The sequence below is a fragment of the Apodemus sylvaticus genome, chromosome 17 (assembly GCF_947179515.1).
Source record: "Apodemus sylvaticus chromosome 17, mApoSyl1.1, whole genome shotgun sequence".
In the NCBI taxonomy this organism is placed as follows: domain Eukaryota; kingdom Metazoa; phylum Chordata; class Mammalia; order Rodentia; family Muridae; genus Apodemus; species Apodemus sylvaticus.
In genome coordinates, this window is record NC_067488.1 from 34,656,059 (window position 1) to 34,675,529 (window position 19,471).

A 19,471-nucleotide genomic window follows, 5' to 3' on the forward strand; every position below is an offset into this window, starting at 1 on the left:
TTTCTGTAGCATCAACCAGTGCCTTTGACTCTTTGTTATACAACCCCAAACAGCTGTTCTGAAGCATTTTTGGAAACATTTTTCACAGAATCATTGAAACATCCGTTTATTAATAAGTGGTGCAATCTTTATTGATTTTGAGATAGAACATAAAAAAATCAGGTAAGAATTGTTTGCATAATATATATGGAAATCAACCTATTAAAGTTGTCAAATATTGGACAGAGCCAGAATATAAATTACACATACAGTTTAAAAATTACAGGAAACCATATTATAAAGAGCACTAAAGGGCACTTGTGGAATAGTTGTGTTCCCGTGTAAGCCAGAATATGGAGAGCCTACTCAGAGCACGGAGACAAATCCAGGGAGCAAGGCACCAGAATTCTATGCCGTAAAAAGGGGTGAAATAAAATCAACCTAAAATCAAATACAGTGATCCATGTCATTGCAAACCTCAATTTGTTCTTGCACAGTAGGTGATTTCCATCACTGCTACATCAGGACCAGGGGGGAATAGTCACAGCCCATCTTAGGCAAGAGAGAGATTATTTTTTCTTTTTAAAACAGAAAGGTCTGGCAGAACTGATAATGTGCATCCACCCTAAGCTAGCTTTTCAGAGCCTGGCACATGTTCTCTCTCTAACAGCTTGGGTCTTCGATTTGACTGAAGGGCTATCCAAATCCTCTATGTAACCCTCAGGGAGGGCAGGAGGGTGGACCTGATCTCCCATTCCCTGGAAATGTATTCAGAAGGGTAAAGAATGGCCCAGTTAGGAGATCCATTTGGTGTCCATGCAGATTCTTGTTCTCTTAATATTGAAAGGTGGAGTAATAATTGATCTGCACTTTTGGCCTCTCAGAGAACATTTCTTTTTTTTTTTAAGGCCTGTTTGTGTCTGCAAAATTTCAAAGCCATGAAATAAAGATACAGTCTAGAGACAGAAGATGAGAGTCAGCTGAGCCTGGGATACTTTTGAACTTGTTCAGGTAAATACAGTGACAGAGGATCTGTGGGGACAGAGAACAAAGGGTGTTTGTGGGAATATCTGTGGCCACCAAATTCTAAGGGCTAATGGACTCCAATGTGAACTGTCTGAATAATTTATGTGGCATCACTTTCTGCCTCTGACAGCTGGATGGTGAAAACATTCAAAGGACTTGCTGAATAGCCAAAGGGAGTCGCTGACAGTCATTCTTCTACCCCCCAGGGCATGGGTGGGTGTGCGATCATTTCATTGGAAAGCTGACTGTGCAGAGGAGGGGAAAGTCTTCTTAGGGACCATAGGGCCTGACTGGGGAGCATTTCTACTGCCCTGCGACTCTTGGGGGGGGGGTCGTGGGGTAGTAAAAGCTTTTGAGATCCATGGATTTTTGTAAAATCGCTCTGATTTCTGTGCAGCCAATGACAACAGCCTTTGAGTGGACTTACACTAAGGGTGCAGTATGCAGGCCATCAGAGAACTGCAGCAGTCTCATGCATGCAGCTCCTAAGGAGAAGGCAGGGGGAGCTGTTCTCCTATCCTGGACCTCAGTTTTGCAGGCAGAGTTGGAGATAGGAGCATTGAAATCAAACATTTTCTTATTTTCATAGATCTTAGTTTTCAACTGTAGTTTGATAAAAATCCAAAGTACTAGGCTGGATTTTTAGTCATTATGGGGTTACATAGATCTCGGAATGTTTAATATGTCAAAAGATTACTATTCTTTCCTGGCACTTACTTCGATCATGAAGGAGTGCCATTGGGAGGAAGGGAGACTCGGGTAGAATGAAAATCTTTAAAATGACCCAGTAAGCCAAAGCTATACCACCATGGGTCACTTTTCTCTTTGAATCTTTCAGGCGTTTTTGGAACAGCCCACACCAGGATCACTAAGACATCCTATCTTACCAATGGGTTTAATACAGATTTCTGGGGGCAGGGGCACTGCCCAAGTCTGGCAAATATAAGGACGGCCCAAGTGGAAACTCTGGAGATCTTCATGTGAATCAGGAAAGGCCAGTTTTTTACCCCTAAAGTGTTACCACAATTACACAAACATGATATGCTTTAAAAATGACAGATTCAATGCAGCTTTTAGCAAAGACCCAAAGAGTACATGTCTATGATGAAATGGCAAGGATGAGGACCCCCTAGGGTCAAGTGAGAGGAACCAGGAATGCTCAGACAAACCTCAGATATTCCAGTACACAAAGTCACCTTTGGTTGAACTGGAAGTTTGTGGCATGTCAGATTCCCAAAGAAATCAGATCCTACTTAAGTTAAACCTATGGAGAAGTCTGATGTAGTGGGTATGTATCTGAGGGTGCAACCCAAGGTGTGAGAGGATCTGAATGAGTACCGAGGATGAACCAAACAGGTGAACCTGCCCAATCTTGGCAACATAAGGAGAGACAAAGCAGGAATAGAAGGGTGGAGAGAAGTCATGCACATGGTTAGAAAGGTTGTTTTTCAGTCGTTCCAAAGGTGTGCTCATCAGCAGGAGGTTTCTCTGAGCCCTTTGAAGATGAAACATTCAGATGGAATATCTTTGTGACATGGGAGCATCAGTCCTGTTCTAGAGATAGAGTGAAGTCTCAAAATACATTTCTGGTCCAACTGTTTCTCAAGGGAGTCAGAAAATTTATCTTGCAGGGTCACCAGAAATAATCCTGTCTCTAACATCTGGAGCAGGAGTCAGGACACCCAAGACCTAGGACCACTGTGCTACCTGATCTTTATTTTAATCACCATGAGACCCAGTTAAGAGCCCCTGATCTCTGAGCACTAGTATCCTGCCCTAAAAAAATATGGGTGATAATTTTTTTCGTCTGAAAATTTTAGAATATGTAAAATTACATCTCCTCAATTCTGTTGAACTATGATAGATTCCAAAGGGATCTTGATATTGAGGCTGCTGAAGGCTGAGACTGTATCTACAAGGAAGAATTTAACAAGTTTTGATCTTCTTCTTGAAGATGCCCCATTGTGACAAGGGTGCTCCCTGGTAGCCATCGTGCCACAGTTGGCTTTTCTTTCATATTTAATTAGGATTTTGTTGTCTATATCTCTTATAAGTCATGTTTTAGAGAACACTGCTACATCTGGCACTCTTTCTCCAAAGGAACTTTCACCAGCTAGCAACTAAGAACCACATTCTTTATGCTCCTTCTAGTATTCCTTATCTCGCACATTTTGATGGGAAAAATAATCATGTTCAGTTGCAGACAGGTACATAGTTAAAGAACAACTAAAAAACTTCTTAGTTTTATCATGCAATAATTTGGATTATATCTCCACCAGCTTTTGTCCCCCCTAAAAAAATATTTTCTGGTGTAAACTGAGAGTCCATAGGTAATATCACTACTAATGTAATGGAGCCTATACATACTAGAAAAACAAATACAAATAATTATTAACAGTTTTGGTATGGACCAGTCACTGCACTAAGGACTTTATACATAGTTGATTGTCTTACTTTAAATTTTAAATAGACTAAAATAGTTTTGAGTGTTCCAAAACTCAAATTTTTATACAAGTCATCTCTACCCCATTTTTGTTTGTTCAACAATAGCTTAACACCATGGTTTCCAAACCTATGAAAGTTGCATAGGTACTCTGACCCCTAAGATGTCTATAGCTGGACACACCTAAGCTGTTACCTGCTGCCCCGTTAAGGGTAAAGATGGCTCAGTTTTGGGCCAAGTATAAACAGTATGTCAGTTTGAATATTTTTGGATACAGAAAGCACATGTAGGTTAAAGCTCATGGTGGAAACCGCATGGTTTTGAAGACAAGTGAAGACAAATTCTTAAACCAAGAACACCTCTGTGGTCCCAGATTTCTTGCGTGACATATTCATGAGAACCAAAGAGTATCTATTCTATGCAGCATTGTCTGGGGGAGCAATGGAGTGTGGGAATCAGGGTCTATCTGGTAGCCTTGTCAAAAGTATAGTTAACTTCTGAGAGCATTTCTTCTCTTTCTTCCATGCACTCCGATCTTCAACTTCCCATGGGCAGAATGCGTTTCTTCTTTTTCAAACAGACGTTGTGCCATGGCCTGTGCTAGTCCCTTTTTGGTCAATATGGTGAAACAGATGCCTCAGCTACTTGTCTGGCCTTCTTCACTGTGGCAGAGCATAGAGAAAAAAGCTGTTTTGTTTCCCCCCAGGAAACTTCTTCAGAGCCCAAGTGCTTCTATCACTTATTGGATATTATGGAGTCCAGAATTGTGAACTCCAATGCAAAGTCCCCATTCAGTATTCCCAGTGCGGGAGAATTGGAAGTCAGTTGTCCCGAAGCCATGAAATCAGGGATGAAGAGTCTAAGATGACCAGCAACAGTTGAAGTCATGAGCTTTCTTACAGCAGACACTAGCTTTCTGGTCTTTAAATGGTTGTTGCATAATTCTCGGTATTCAGTGGTATCTAGAAAATCTCACTAAATGAATATTTCTTTGTTGCACTCTCAGAGTAGCATGAACTTTATAATAATTTTGGCAAATTGTGAGTAGATTCTGTGATACTATCTTTTCTAAGGGTGTTAACTCTTGAGCTACAATGTCTAAGAATGGCTTTGTGCAGAATAGATATAGGATGCATAAGTGTTGGCTAACTAATTTGGTTTTACCTATATATACTTTGGTGTTTTCTATTTATTTCTTCATAAAAATAAGATTTTAGAACATCAGCGTCAATATCTAGTAAGGCTGAATTCTAAGTTTTCAAAACAGTTATTGAAAAGAACTTTCTCAATTCAGTGTTTTTTCCCCCTTCTTTCTACAAATTCATTTTTTTTCTTCAGTTTGTAGTATCTGCTCAGATGGAAATATTTAATAGTTAAAATGCAACAACTTCACTTTTCTTCAGCCTGATAGATTTATCTTTAATTAGCATTTAAACGTTTATTCTTTTCATTTTTTCTTGCTAAAATATGTTCAACTAATGTGTGTGTGTGTGTGTGTTAGGGCTAGGGATCAAGGTGAGAATTTAATGTATGGTAGACAAGTACACTGCCACTTAGTTATAATTTCATTCCCATTTCTTAAAACTTTAAATATACTTTAAAACATGGCAGCCAAATACATATAAGACACATCCTTTAAAATGATAAAACCATTGCTGGTTTTTGTGATAGAGTTAATTTCTCAGTATTTCTGGGTTTCTGTTGAAAGCATTATGTCTTCCTAGGCAAGCTACAGAGCTACTGGTGTGCTTTCCAATACATATTATCTTGGATTATTCTGTCCTGAGATTCTTTTGTGTTACAAAGGATCTTTATAGAACTCACATTGACATTTCAACTGAGGACTGGAACACAAGTCATGATGACCATGCAGTGTATTGACAGGTTTAGATGAGTACATTTGGTTTGCTAGTTTAGACCTTTTTTTGTAAAAGGCTATTTCAACAGAAGGACTCCAGATTATCTCATCATCTTTCTTCTGATTGTTTCTTAGATACAAACAAGCAGCTCTTAGGGCCCTCAGTATTCGTCCTTTATGAAATTTGTATTTGGCTGAAACTCACAACTGACTAGACATATACCAGCTTGGCAACTAATGCAAAATTAATTCCTGCCACTCTGACTTTGAATCACCACAAGAGCAAGACTACAAACTTAGAGCTTGCTTGGAAAATAATGCAAATTCCAGTTTAAAGAATTCTTGGCCAAGAACCCCATTTGAACTCCTGAAAAAACATGCACCAGAGACCCGAGAGGTGAGAGAATCTCAGGACTTAAAGTGAGGGACCTTAGATGAAATGCCGACAGCAGGGAGAGGGAACTTAAGGAGCCCACCTCCAGCAGAAACACAGGGCATCAAGTGAGGAAGGGGTCACCATCCCACAGTCAAAACTCTGACCCATATTTGTTCCTAACTGAAAGAACTGCAAGGATGGAAATGGAGAGAAGCCTGAGGAAAAGAAGGCCCAGTGACAGGCCCAAAATGGGATCCAGCTCAAAGGGAGGTCCCACAGGCCTGACACTATTACTGAGGCTATGGAATGCTCACAAAAAGGGACCTATCATGACCACACTCTGGAATATCCAGTGGGCAGCTGAAAGAGTCAGATGCAGGTATTTGTACCCAACTAATGGACAGAGGCTGCTGACCTCTGTGGTTGAATTAGGGAAAGGCTGGAAGAAACTGAGGAGCATGGTGACCCTGTAGGAGGACCAGCAGTTTTAATTAACCAGGAACCCCAAGATCTCTCAAACACTGGGCCACCAGCTGATATGAGGCTCCCAACACATATACAACAGAGGGTTGCTGGGTCTGGGTTCAGTCAGAGAAGATGTACCTATCCTTCAAGAGACTGGAGGCCACAGGGAGTTTAGAGGTTTGGTTGGGCGAGGGTTGGGAGGTGGGGATATCCTCATGAAGACAGGGGTGGGAAGGAGGTATGGGTTGTGGAACAGTTAGAGGGTGGACAGGGAGAGGAGAATAAAATCTGGAGCGTAAAAAATAAATAAGAGTAAAAAAAGAGAAATAAAATATGACCCAAATAAAAAATTGCATCCTAATGTAACATACCAATGCTAGGAGGTTGTGAAATAATGTTAATATTAGGGAAAATCATGTGGCACATATTACTTGCTGTCATTTTTGTTTCTGATAACTCAAACACATAAAAAAGGACAGCATATATTGGATCACTGAGGATAGCCTCAATGGCACCACTGAAGTTATATTGGAAGAAGTGAGGGAACAGATCCACAGCCTTTGCCTTTCAGATTGCCAGCAAAATCAATTGAAAACCATAAGAAGAGCTTTACCTCCAGTGTGTGTGTGTGTGACTGTAAATATTATCACCTGCCTTGGACTTAAATGTCACTATACGTATATCCATTCATGATACTGTCCATGGGCTATTCCTCTACCAGTTCTCAGTGCTTGCCATCATTCATGGAACTGTTTTGGGTATAAGTTCCTCTCATCAGGGACAAATGTCTATCATTACCGTATTCTCAGCACTTTATACAGGACCAATCACCATGTAGGTTGTAAGTAACTGATATCTGAGGACTCTCTCCACAACACAGGGCAGAATACTAGCATTGGGAACTGATAAAAACATGAACTAGGTACCTAGTCTGCCATGATATTTATAACTCTTGACAACACAGCAACAGCACTGGTGAGAGTTGTAATCACTTTCAGGGTATTTCCATCATCTTGATGGTCATCGTGACAACCATTTAAAATCCAGATTTAAAAGCATAAAATGACTGCGACACTAATACTATTGTGTGGTGATCCACAAAGAGTAGCCAGTCTAACCTTCTCCATGAGAGGTTTTCAGCAAGTAGCAATAGCTCCCAATAGGCCACGTGGTGGCTTGTGCTTAGCATCAATCTTTCTTCAGCAGGGCAGGGATTTCCAGGCTGTTGGTTCTCACCTCAGGAGCTCTTATGATTTTATGTGGTTTTAGTATTTTCATTGAGAAAAATCTGGAGGAGTAAAGTGGGTGATTCCGGGAATTCTTCCTGTTTATATATTTATCACTAATTTACATTCCCCATCCTAGATCCCACTTGTAAAGGATCAAGTAAGCATGCTTTGTAGTCGAAGCAGACATCCTTCTCCCTTTGAGTAAAGACTGAGGATTACATCCCATGGTTAATGTGTGCTGGTGTCTTGTACAATTCCTGGATCCCAGTATGCAAATGGGACAATGTGAGGGGAGACTGGGGTGAGGGGTGAGCCATCAGGTGGAGGTTTTGAGTCCTTACTCTCCGCAGGACAACCAAGTGTCTCAAGGCATGTCATTTGCTTTGTGCCCAAAACATATCATTTGAATCCATGTATAGGCAAGGCAGAAGAAAGAGTTGGAATTTCATTTTAAGACATCAAATTTAGCTCCTGCCTAGAAGGCCACCCCACTTCTGGTAAATTTTATTATCTTTGGCTACATAAATTGGGAACTTTTTTTTTAATATTTGTGGTATGTGTGTGGTATGTGTGCAAGATTTCTCTTCACCAGTCCATAACACATATGATGTGGATCTCCAACATCTTATGGTTAGGTAAACTGAGGCACAGTACTGAACAATGGGTAGACCAAGTCCCCTTGGGACCTTTTAAATAATTTTGCCAGCCTTCCTTTAGTAAAGTAAATTTTTGAAATCTTGGTTTGGGGGTTGAATGACTATCTTGTTCCTATTCTGTTTGCTCGGAGGATAGCCTCATTGTAAAGCAGTATGTTTTGGTTGAGAAAATTAATTCCTTGCTTTAGAAAACAGTAAATTAACTGGGGCATCTTACTCAAAGGGGAAATGAGCCTAGAAATAACTTAAACTATGCTCTCAGTTGATCTGCATCAAATCAAAACTCAAACCAGCCAACCAAACAAATAGCACAGCTCATCAATAAGTCTCCCTGTACTTGTTCAATTGTGATTAAAAGGAAGAAGAGCAGATAAATGTGTATCTAGAAGAGACTAACAGTGCCTTTTATATAGTGTCAAGTCATGCAAACCATGCTGAAAAGGAAGCGGCTTTGTTGCAGTGACATGGGGGAGGAAGAAGGCTGTGAGAAGCCCCTGCTTGCAGGGGGGGTCACGGTGCACATGCATGCGCTTGACACAGCCCCTGGAGTCCCCATTGTAAGCGCTGGGTCTGAGAGTAAGTGAGCTGTACAAAGTCTGTCTACAGTACCAGGAGTCAGCCAGTGACCCCTTCTAAGTGGGCTTGTTGGAAGGGGTCCATATGGAATCTGAAATACCATCCCCAGTGGATGACACAGGCATGGAACCACTGGGTGTGAAGGGGTCTGTGTCTGTGTCCGTTTCTCCTTCAGCCAGGTACCGCTTTTCCCTCATCCAGCTCGATCCCCCACTGGGGCCAAATACATAATCATCTCTGTCTTGGGAGATGCTGAAGCCACTTGGAGACCGCTCCAGTTCCTCGTGGTTGACGGACATGAGGGAAAGAGGTGTGTCACTGTCCCTAGTGATGCTGCGTCTCTGGCGGGGTGAGATGTGGTCCGAATAGGGACCTTGCAGTTCTGTCTGGGAGTGGTAGCTCACGCATGAATCCAGAAGAGTCAAGATGGGCAGAACTGTGGGCCTCTCTGCGTATGGACTTCCCGAGGAGGGAAGGTTGGCCTGAGCCTTTGTAGAACTGGGTCCCCCTTGAGTCAGTTTCACAGGGTCATGTGTAAAGAACCCATAGGGGCTAACTCTGTCGATGGGCACCTGGTGGAAGCTGTAGGGAGGGTCCTGGGGCCCTGTCTCTGAGTAGTTGCAGATGATGGTTTTCAAATCAGAATACCTGCTGTCTTCTTTCTTCTCCCCTTCTGCTGGGGAGGAGGCCCCCTTAGTTTGGTAGTACTCGGTGACATGTACCTGCAGGCGCTCCATATGCTGCATGTGCATGTCCACGAGGAAGTCCAGTTTCTTCCCCATGTCGTGAACCTGAAATATACAAGCACCTAGAATCACTACTTCTCTGGGAATGAGGGTCACTGTCTCTGTGCCGATGCTTCTCTGAAGGGTTGTTTTGCAAGTCTTAGTAGTAACAGTAGCTACAACTGTCTCCGTGTCTCCTGCTAGAAGGCCCTGTATACAAATTAATATTCACCCAGAAATACAGAGCCAAGGATGTCACTGGAGCCAGACTGTAAGTCCACACACAGCTTGTGAATAAGTGTTACAGGCTTTCATTGTCATCCTCTGGAAAAGATGGTACTATTTCAGTCAAGAAGCAGGGTTCTTATTTTGTGTAAATTCCCTTCCACGTAAGCATATATGTTGTTAGTGCCTGTTACTAATACTTGGTAACATAAGCACCGGAAGGCAGTGTTACGGAGAATGTAGTTTTACAAGCCTAGAGACCCAATAGGGACCCTTGGGCAATTATGGAAGCTGCTTCTGCTTTGGGTATGACATTCATAGATAGGAGTGCTTGGAGAACAAATATACAAATGTGTGTACATCTCTGGGTGAGAGAGTTGTTCCTGTCCTGACAATTCACATCTGTGCATACATACAAGTCTGTGCACCTTTGTGTGTGCTGTTCCTTTTCTGACAATTCATAGCTCACAGAATCAGGCAAATGAATAACATCATTGGATTGATGACACTGTGATTCTCATGACAGGTTATGGTTAATGTACATTTGAGGTGTAGTTATTAGGTAGTAGCTATGTGACTTTATGTCATGGACTTTATTGACTTAATTTTTACAACCTTACAAGGTCAATGCTATTGCGATTTCTGTTTCGCACATGACAAAGCAGTGACCAGAGAGATAACAGCCTGTGAAAGGTCACAGGACTAGTGAACACAAGAATCAGGATTATAAATTAAAATTTAAAAATAAGCAAGAGACCAATCGCTGACATTTTCTCTCAGTTCCCTTATATTGGTTTAGTTTGGGGTGATGAATAAAAATACCCATCCTGGAAGATATTATTCCTGGAGGAATGTAATGGAGTCATTTATCTAGGAGACTGCAGAGATGAGCTATGGAGCTGTATTATGTAAACCTCTCTTTGCATCCCGAATGACCCCTTACCCATAACTTGACCCTCTGTGAGGGCCTCCTCATGAAGGTCACCCACAGATTGGGACTAGAGCAAAAAATAACAGAAAGGACCATGGAATGGTGGACAGAGAATTGACATCTATTAAGGAAGTACCATGGAATGTGTGGAAAGCAGTGAGCATCTGTTGACAATTGACTGTGTACTAGCTAACATTCTACATAATTCACATGCACTGGCTCATTTAATCCTCATGGCAATTTTTTGATGTATTGAATTCCCTGCATGGCAGACAAGCAATTCTGAGGTTCAAAACAGTAATTAACTTGTGGGTGATCACCCAGTCAGGAAAAGCAAAACTGGGGAATTAAAATTAATTTCCCTATCTTTTCTTTTTTAGTGTTAGAGGATTTTTATTATACCTTATCTCCATATGAAAAAGGTACCCGGAAAACAGTTCTATAGAACTGGAAGGATGCCTTGGGAGTGGAAAGCAGGTGCTGTTCTTGGGGATGACTTGGGTTAGGTTCCCAGCATCCACGTGGAGGCTAAGAACCATCCATAGCTCCAGTTCTAGGGACCTCCGCAGGAATCAGTCATATATGTGCTGCTCATACATATATGCCAGGAAAACACTTATACATATGAAATAACAAATAAATCTAAAATGAAGAAGAAAAAGGCATATATGTATGTATGTATGTATGTATGTATGTATGTATGTATAGGTGTATATCTATGTATGGGTATGTATGTATGTATGGGTGTGTATGCATGTATGTATGTATATGAGGGAATAGAAGGGCTTACCTGTCTTTCAACTTTTACAAACTTCCCCATCATGCTTTGGTCTTCAGTTTCTGTGGCTGCTCTGGCTACAAATGGTTCATTCCTAAGGAAAAGCCAACAATCCATAAGATCATTGTATCTGTTTTGACTGTGCAAGGTCATTCCAACATGGAATATTAAGCACATGGGACCATATTTTTTCACTCATATTGACAAAGCCTGGAAGGGGTTCCTTTGGCACTCTTAGTCAGGACTGCTAACGTCATGCTTACCTTCCTACAGGAAGATGCAAAGACAGACCGGAAGCTGTGGCAAAAGAGGCTTTGCTCTGTGTTTGTGAAGTTTACCAAGTATCTAACAATGTCTAGAGTGTTTATTCCTTTAATATTAAATTCCTTGCCTTTTAGTCTTAGGGCTTTCATGCTGTGGTGTCTGATCTCTGAAATCCCATGGAGTAGGCATACATATTTCACATGGTTCATTTTGTTAAGAATGGCAAATACCTACAGCATCCAGAAAACAATGTTAGAATGTTCCTCCAGGAATCAGGGGAGGGCTGTATTTTCTCTATGTGCAACTATTATCTGTGTAAATTCTAGTTCATTCCAATATTCTTACACTATGTAGAGATGAGGTATTTCAAAGAAACTTTATGCTGCTAAAACCCATTCATGCTGGTTTTTTTCTTGACAGCTGTTTTTTCCCCTCTCATCAGCCATTGCCTCTGCTAAGTCACTTCCTTGTCTGAGCAGTCTTCAACTAAAGCAAATTTCAAAAACTAGTGGCCTGGTGCTGCATCCAGCCCACCAGTGTTTTATTTGTCTTGCTTAGGTAAATTCAGTTTGACATTTAATTAAAATTCATTTTAATTAACATGGGTAAATTAGAATTTTGAAGGTCCTTTGACCTATTTTCTGGGTGATGTTTTGCTTACATTGCAAATCTATGAAAGATAGTCCCGCAAATTCTTATTGTTATAGACCTCTGTCAAAACCCCAAACTCTCTCATGAGTTTTGTAACTTCAGGAGTCACTTACTCTTAGTGTTACTTTTTGTATGTATGATGCAGGTGTGATGAAGTACCCACCGTGGAGGTAGAAGATTACAAGTGAGAGTTCACGGGAAATGGTTCACATAATGCTATTTCATATTATTTTATCTTATTTATTAATTTGTTTATTTTGAGATGTGGTCCCCTCTGTACCTGAGGTTGGTCTCAAACTCACACTCAAGATCTTTCCTGTGTCCATATCTCAAAGTCTAGAATTTTATGTACTACCATATTATACTCTCAAAACGTTTAAAAATAGCCTTCCACATCATCTCATAAATGAGGACGTTATTAGTTGGATAGTGTAGTCTTGCAATCCTGCAGTTCCATTAGTCTGGAAGTTGAAGAAGGATTACTATGGGTTTAAGACCAGCCTGTACTACATACACAGTTTAAGGATAGACCAGACTAGGTAGTGAGACATTGTCTCCAAAAACAAATATCAACCCAGCATAGAACCTCCAAATTAATGAACCAATTAATTATAATAAAATAAATAAAAAACTTTTAAGAGTGAAACTCTCCAAAACATATTTACTTTTTATGAAAATTGAATTATTTGAAAACCGGACTCTTTGTTAACATTAGCTACAACAGAACACAGCAACAGTTATTCGCACTAGAAGGGTCAGCAGCCTCGGGTTCCATTATTCTTTATCGCACACCAAGCCTAAGGCTGAGGAGTAGATGCCTTCTTTTACCACACCAGTGCTCTTGTTTCTAAGACGAAGCACAACAGTCCCTCATTTACTCATCTTGCTTGCCTTAAAGATGATTTGGATCAGAGAGGCACAGGTACAAACAGTGGACCTTAAAGAGGACAATTCTTGTTCAAAATTTAAAATAGTTTTTGGAGCAAGGCTAATTGTCTACGTTACAGCACTGGTTAGAGGTGCTGGAGTCTGAATGCCGTCTCTCACTTGGTCTTGGAAGGGGTGTCAGTCATGCCCCAGGATACCGTGCAGGAGGAAGCAAAGAAGCTGATGAAGAACGCACTAACTCCACTAACATTAAATATGTCCTCTGTTTCAACAAAATTCATGACTCTCCTCTTGTTTTATAGCCAGGAAACTGGTTATTTTCTATACGAATAAAAGCCACAGAAATGAGTATTATTTATACGTCCTTGGAATAGGAGCATAAAGTCACCTGCACTGAAGATTTTCAAATGGCCACAACCTGAACCTGCCTTCCAAGTCTCCATTCCATTTTCTTTGGGAGAGGGTTGATTTGACCTATATAAAGTATCCAAGCTGAGATTTAGGGATGGATAGGCCTTGTTTCAACAGTGCATCATTCCACAAGCACAAGCCCCACCTTGGAGACTGCTGGGATGGGTAGGTAAATGCTGACCCTTTCTGAGACTTCTTATGTTTTGGAGTGGATGGAGGTCCAGGGGTGAAAATCATATCTATTCTGAAAGAAGAAGAAGGGGGGAAAAAGCAAAGGAGAGATTAGATTAAACAAAGCTTTGTTGTGAGAAAATGAATCCTTCTATTTCTTACTTAAAATGTGACACTGGAGTACGTAAAAAAAGGGGGGGGGAGTGAAAGGATGAGAAAAAGAGTAAAAGGAGAGATATTGCCATGCAAGATATTGCTATCTTCTTCAGTCTGAGGGAGTGAGAACATTTGCTCATCTCCAGGGTACCAGAGGGAGACAATGCATAGAGCTGGGGTGAGGGCTATGCCTTTCTTTCTTCTTACACAAATGTCACATGTATATTACAAGTCTATCTCAACTTCCACCTCTTTTGTCCATCCCCAAGCTTCCCCATTAGAGAAGATCTACTGTCAGACTCCAGGTTCCATTTTTAGCTTTACAGATCCCTGATGCTCTGCATGGAAGGAGGGTTCAACCCTGCTCCAGCACCCTGCTATTTCTGTACAAAACACTAGCTCAGCAGAAAGATGCTGTCCACCATGCTGTGGGGCAAGGGAAAGGGTGGCGGGGTGCATCCCAGGATGACCACGAAGATGCATCCAGGAATAGTCCTGGGTCACATTTTCCTCTAGAAACCCAGCTTCATTTCCAAAAGACACTCACATCATCCTTTGAAGTCAGGCCTGTTTTTTATGCCTGGCCCACTGAAGTATTCAATTTATCATCTTGGCAGGCAACCCCCAGCTACAATCCCCAGAAACACATTTTCTTGATAACTATCAAAAATCATGACAGTGTAACGGTCTATTCTGTAAACAGTTAAACTGCTTGATAGTTTTGGAGTCTGTCCTATTGCTGGAAGCACACTGTTTTCCTCTGTCTCTTAGACAGCCATATTTGTGCAGATGATAGCATGGAATGACTTAAAACTTGTTTATACATAATAAATTTGTTCAGTAGCTATTGAACAGTGACTGGCTATCTACACTGTGTGGGAGACAACTAGAAGTCATAAATAAATATACTTTCAAGGTAATACTGTCACCAAGAGCTTCATTGGTGCAGTGCTCCTACTAAGTTAGGAGGATACGCCATTGGATGAGGAGGAAGAAATGCACATGATTCTTGAATTGTGTCAGATTCTCTTTAGGTCCCTCATATGAAGGAATTATATCATTCATGCTATGTGTATTTCTGAGCGAATGCATGCCCGTATTTCTGCTAATACTATCTACATATAGAGCATCACTTCATATGATTGCCAGATCAAGGCAGAGTTTTGATATCATACATGACATACATATCTTTATTTGCTATGTTCTTAATTTCTAGACTCGGAAATTTGGAGTTAGTTATCTGGACTCACACATTTGGTTTCTTCATAAGAATTAGGGTATTTTTGATGTGATAAATACCTTATAGGAGTCTAATGAACAAGATGCATGTATGTAAGGTACTTAGGAGATCAATAAAAGTGGTGGTATTACCTTAAAAATTCTCCCCAAATGGTGTCAATTTGCTTTGTATTTCCAGTTATGAATAACACTTCAATAATTCTTAAATTCTCAAAAAGTTAATTCTTAAAGTTTGGTTGAAATTTTACACTTAGAAAAAAATCAGCTGAGCTGTTAAATAATCAGAATTTTATAATTATCCAAAGCACCACAGACAGGAGCTAGTTGATATATCCATGCCTTCTTTTCTCCATCAGGCCAATCAAAAAGCTAATGGTGGCCATGGAAATATATCAGGACTTCTCTGAAGCTTTGAAAAATTGTACTAAGTAGAACATAGTAACAGCCGACTCCTTTAGAAGGGACCGAAGCCTGGTCACCATGGTCCCATTACCCTCTAGTCCATGCCAAGGCTAAGTCTGCGAGCAAAGCTTGCTGGCTCATATATCCACAGTGCCACTCCTGTTTGGGAAGTTTCTCTGCTACATTTTGTATTACTTCCGAATGCTTGTCCCATGAAACTCTATAATCATATGACTCAGATTCCTGAGTAGCGGAGAGAGCATAGACCTTTCTCATTTGAATGTATTACCTTGTCTGTAAGTACTTTATCCTGGATAGCATGTCAAGATGTCCAGCGGAATACTGCTCAATCACATCTTTTACATCATAAGGCCTCAATGTCTCCTTGAATTTTTTTTTATACAGACGGAATTGTAGAATTCTGTAAGGCAAAGGAGAGGCATTTGTTCACCATGGGCAGACATTTAAGGAAACAGCTATGCCTATCCAGCAAACTCCAGACACAGAGGGAGAAGACATAGGCTTGGATGGTAGAATGCTGGCCTTGGGTTCTGGTCCTTCCTGTCCTGCTGCACCTACTGGGATGGCTAGTGCTGCTCCTTCAGTCATTTGAATAATTATAAAGTTGTAGCAATGAACTTTGAACAGTTGTTGAATATTCATCACATAGAAGACACAAGATTTCATCATCATGACCAGTCTTCTAATAGATCAGTTTGCAGAAGAGCAGCCATGGCTCTGAGAATGCAGCATCTATAGGTCTCGATGTCAGAACTGGATCAGAGACAGGCTTGGATACCAACAAGGTTGAATCCTTGGTTGCTGTCACTGCCACACTGTTTTCCATTTGAGAATGGCTGATGATTTTCCTATATAAGCCGCTTGTTAAATTTTTCTCTGCTGTGACAGAGTAGCAGACATAAGGTCTTAGGATGGAAAGGTTTATTTCTGCTCATAGTTTTATGGAATGGTCATCTGGTGGGGAAGGCATGGAGGAAGAAACATCTCTAATTGGTACCATGCAGAGTCCATAGTGGTTTGGTCACATCACAGACCAGGAAACAGGGAGCTCAAGGAACAAGAGGGATCAAGCTATAATAAAGCTTCAAGTGTCATCCCCATAGTATACTCTTAATTTTGCCTGACTGGGTCTTTGCCAGAATGTTCAACAACCTTCCAAAATAACACTGCTTCTTGGGGACCAGGTGTGCAGATGCTTGGACATTCTACATCCAAACCACACTAGTAGTTAAACATGGTGTTATATGTCTACAATTCAGAACTTACAGGTAGAGACAGAAGGGTCAGAAGTTCAAGGTCATCTATGACTATAAAATAAGTTTGCCGTAGACCAGGACTACATAGTACTCAGTTTCACGATCCCAAAACAAATGAGAAAATCAAACCAGAGCAGTAGTTTCTAATTCTTTTGCTGTGATCTCCCTAGGGTTCTGTTCTGTGAGTTTATACAGGTTCTGTATATCATAGAGATGCCTTCACTTCCTCCTTCCTGAAAATCAACCATGCTCCCACTAAAGGAAGCCGCCCTCTTTGGATTCCATCCTTCTGTGCATAGTGCCAACCTAAGCTTACAGCTTAGTGTCAGGAGGCTCTACCCACCCAAGCCCTACCAGTTCCCCTTGGCAGGTGTCTTCTTGAATGACACAGTTCAAGTTCATTTTGTCTCAAACGTTATTATACAGAATTTCTTGCCAGTTGCTACCTGCTCTTTACCTAGCTTCACTTGGAGTGGAACAACTTCTGTGGCACAGAGGTTTTAATGGAACTCAGCCCATGCTCCCTCTTATGCTGTGTGTGGATATATGTGCTAGGATGACAACACTGAATTTTTGAGATGTAGACCTAGAGACCACAAAACCTAGATTTTGGCCCTTCATAGAAATGGGTTGCCATTCCTTGAATTAAAACATTTGAAAAAAATTATACAAATTGGAGTGTAGAGACACGAGCCTGGAAATAGCTCAGTAGTCTCCCTCTGGACCAGTTTGAACAACTGGTTTTCTTTGAATGAGTCTGATCGGTCATTAACAAATGCAACATAGGTATTTTTACTAACAGCCTTCCTATGATATCAAACATAATGGAGAGGAACCACACCTCAGCTTTTGCTGGAGACTACATCTTACAAGGCCATTTTGCTCCTTAGCCTATTAGACTAGACATCTTGCTGGAGAAAAAGTGTAACTAATTTTTGTCACCCATTAACGTGAGAATAAACTCAGAGCCTGATATATTTTCGTTAAGAATTAATACAGTCTCTTGATTTCCTTGAAGAATTCTCAAGCAAACTAGAAATAGAGCATATTATGTTCTCTTGATCAGACAAAAACATCTATACTTTATTCTTGTTAAAATGCAGATTCAAAAGAATAGATGGATGAAGAGAGGCAGAAAAAAAAGCTATCCTTAACAACTGAGGTGAATGTTGAGGAAAAGCAGCATGTGATCTTATCATACACCTTGACACCCCTTATAATACTATGTGCTGGTTAAAGCCAGTTAGAGATGACTCTGAGGTATGTGCTATCAGGACGGTTAGAGAAACACTGTTTCCAAACAGATGCCCCTCTGACTATTGTCTAAGAAAGAATCATTGTACTGAGGGTAGTTTTCTTCACAGAGTATGAAGTATTCACAGGACCTGGCTCCTGCTCTCCTTCACGTTCCAAAGGTACTTTACCAGTGGTGTCCTATGAGCATGAAGTTGGAGCCTGGGGATGGCATTTAGGTGGGGAGAAGGGTCATCACCTGACAGCTCGGATGGCAGCCTTTAGGGTGGGGATCATGTCTTCAATGAGGAAGTCATTCCCATAGCCCCTGTCCTCTGTCATGGGGTCGCCTGTCCCAGCATCTGTGAGGGAGAAGTGCATGTCAATGGAGTCCATCATAAATGGAAAACATCTCAGAGACCATTGAGGAACCAGAATCTCCAGTGTGTATATTATTCACCCCTCATCTTTATTCCCACATTGTGGACTCCAGTTCTCACTCTGTGGTCCAGAAGCTTGAACCAGAAATAAGAGAAGGTCAGAGCTGCCGTGGAGGATGATGCTAGGAGCTAATTCTGGAGAGCTCTGTAGGTGGATGTGAACACATGAGCAGCAAAAGACTCAGGGCCTCACATTGAGACAGATCTGAGTTGGTTTCTTGCTCTGTCAGAATTTCTGCTCGTGACCTTGGGAGGTCACTTTCTGTGTTACTTGGAGGTCTTAGGGAAAAAGAAACAATGAGTATGAAGCCCTTGGCAGCTTCAGACACTATGGACATTTTCTTCCTTGTCTTACCTACCACTAAGTGACACAGGTTCATGAGGCCACTGTTTCTATAGTATTTAACACACAGGTATTTTTCTGATGCTTTTTCTCCATTCCTGAGGGTTCTAGTGTGTATATTTCCAGATAGCCATGTACCTGACTCGCTATCCAGTTTCCATTCATGACAACTGGCTCATCATGGCCACCCTTATCAGTCACAGTGCAGGTCCTAAGGCTCCTTGGAAAGGTTTTGATTTGAAGCACAGAGGTGATACTAGCCTCCTGCACTGGGAAGTTTCCTCAATTATGAATCTTCAACTATGTCATGGATGCATCCAGTCCAAGTAAAGTGAGGCATGAAGTTGGTTGAAGGAGGGATGGGAAAGACTTGCTTTGTGGATTCAGGAGGTCTTCAGCAGAGAGGGGGAAAGGTGAGAAGGAGAAGGGAAGGCTGGGAAAGGAAGTGGGCAAGCTGAAAGAGGAGAAGGGCGTTACCTTCAGAACTCTGCCAGAAAGCATAGGCTTTCATGCGGAAGGCCGTGCGGAAACGTTCTTTATTGTTTAAGCCAACGGGCTTTGGCTCTTTGGAAGGGCTTTCTTCTATGGCATCTACATTCAGAGGGGTAAATAGCTTTCCTTTAGTATTGCTACCACGAGGATTAGAAAGGCGAACCCGATCCAAGAGACCCAGCTTTTGGCTACAAAATAAGCAAAAGTGAACAATTTTCCTCCTTCAGTGTAGGTTCT

The 19,471-nt window shown here is 41.2% G+C and overlaps 1 protein-coding gene across 1 annotated transcript in view; it reads right to left on the reverse strand.

The window, feature by feature from the left end:
• Positions 1-8,664: 8,664 nt before the first annotated feature.
• Positions 8,665-19,471, reverse strand: part of Kcnq3 (potassium voltage-gated channel subfamily Q member 3) — a 300,262-nt gene continuing 289,455 nt past the window's right edge. Inside the window, exons 10-15 of the mRNA XM_052160796.1 lie at positions 19,220-19,422; positions 18,219-18,321; positions 15,739-15,870; positions 13,627-13,725; positions 11,280-11,361; positions 8,665-9,399 (exon numbers count right to left, since the gene is read on the reverse strand). Coding sequence (XP_052016756.1) covers positions 8,665-9,399; positions 11,280-11,361; positions 13,627-13,725; positions 15,739-15,870; positions 18,219-18,321; positions 19,220-19,422 — 1,354 coding nt within the window. The remainder of the gene's footprint in view (positions 9,400-11,279; positions 11,362-13,626; positions 13,726-15,738; positions 15,871-18,218; positions 18,322-19,219; positions 19,423-19,471) is intronic.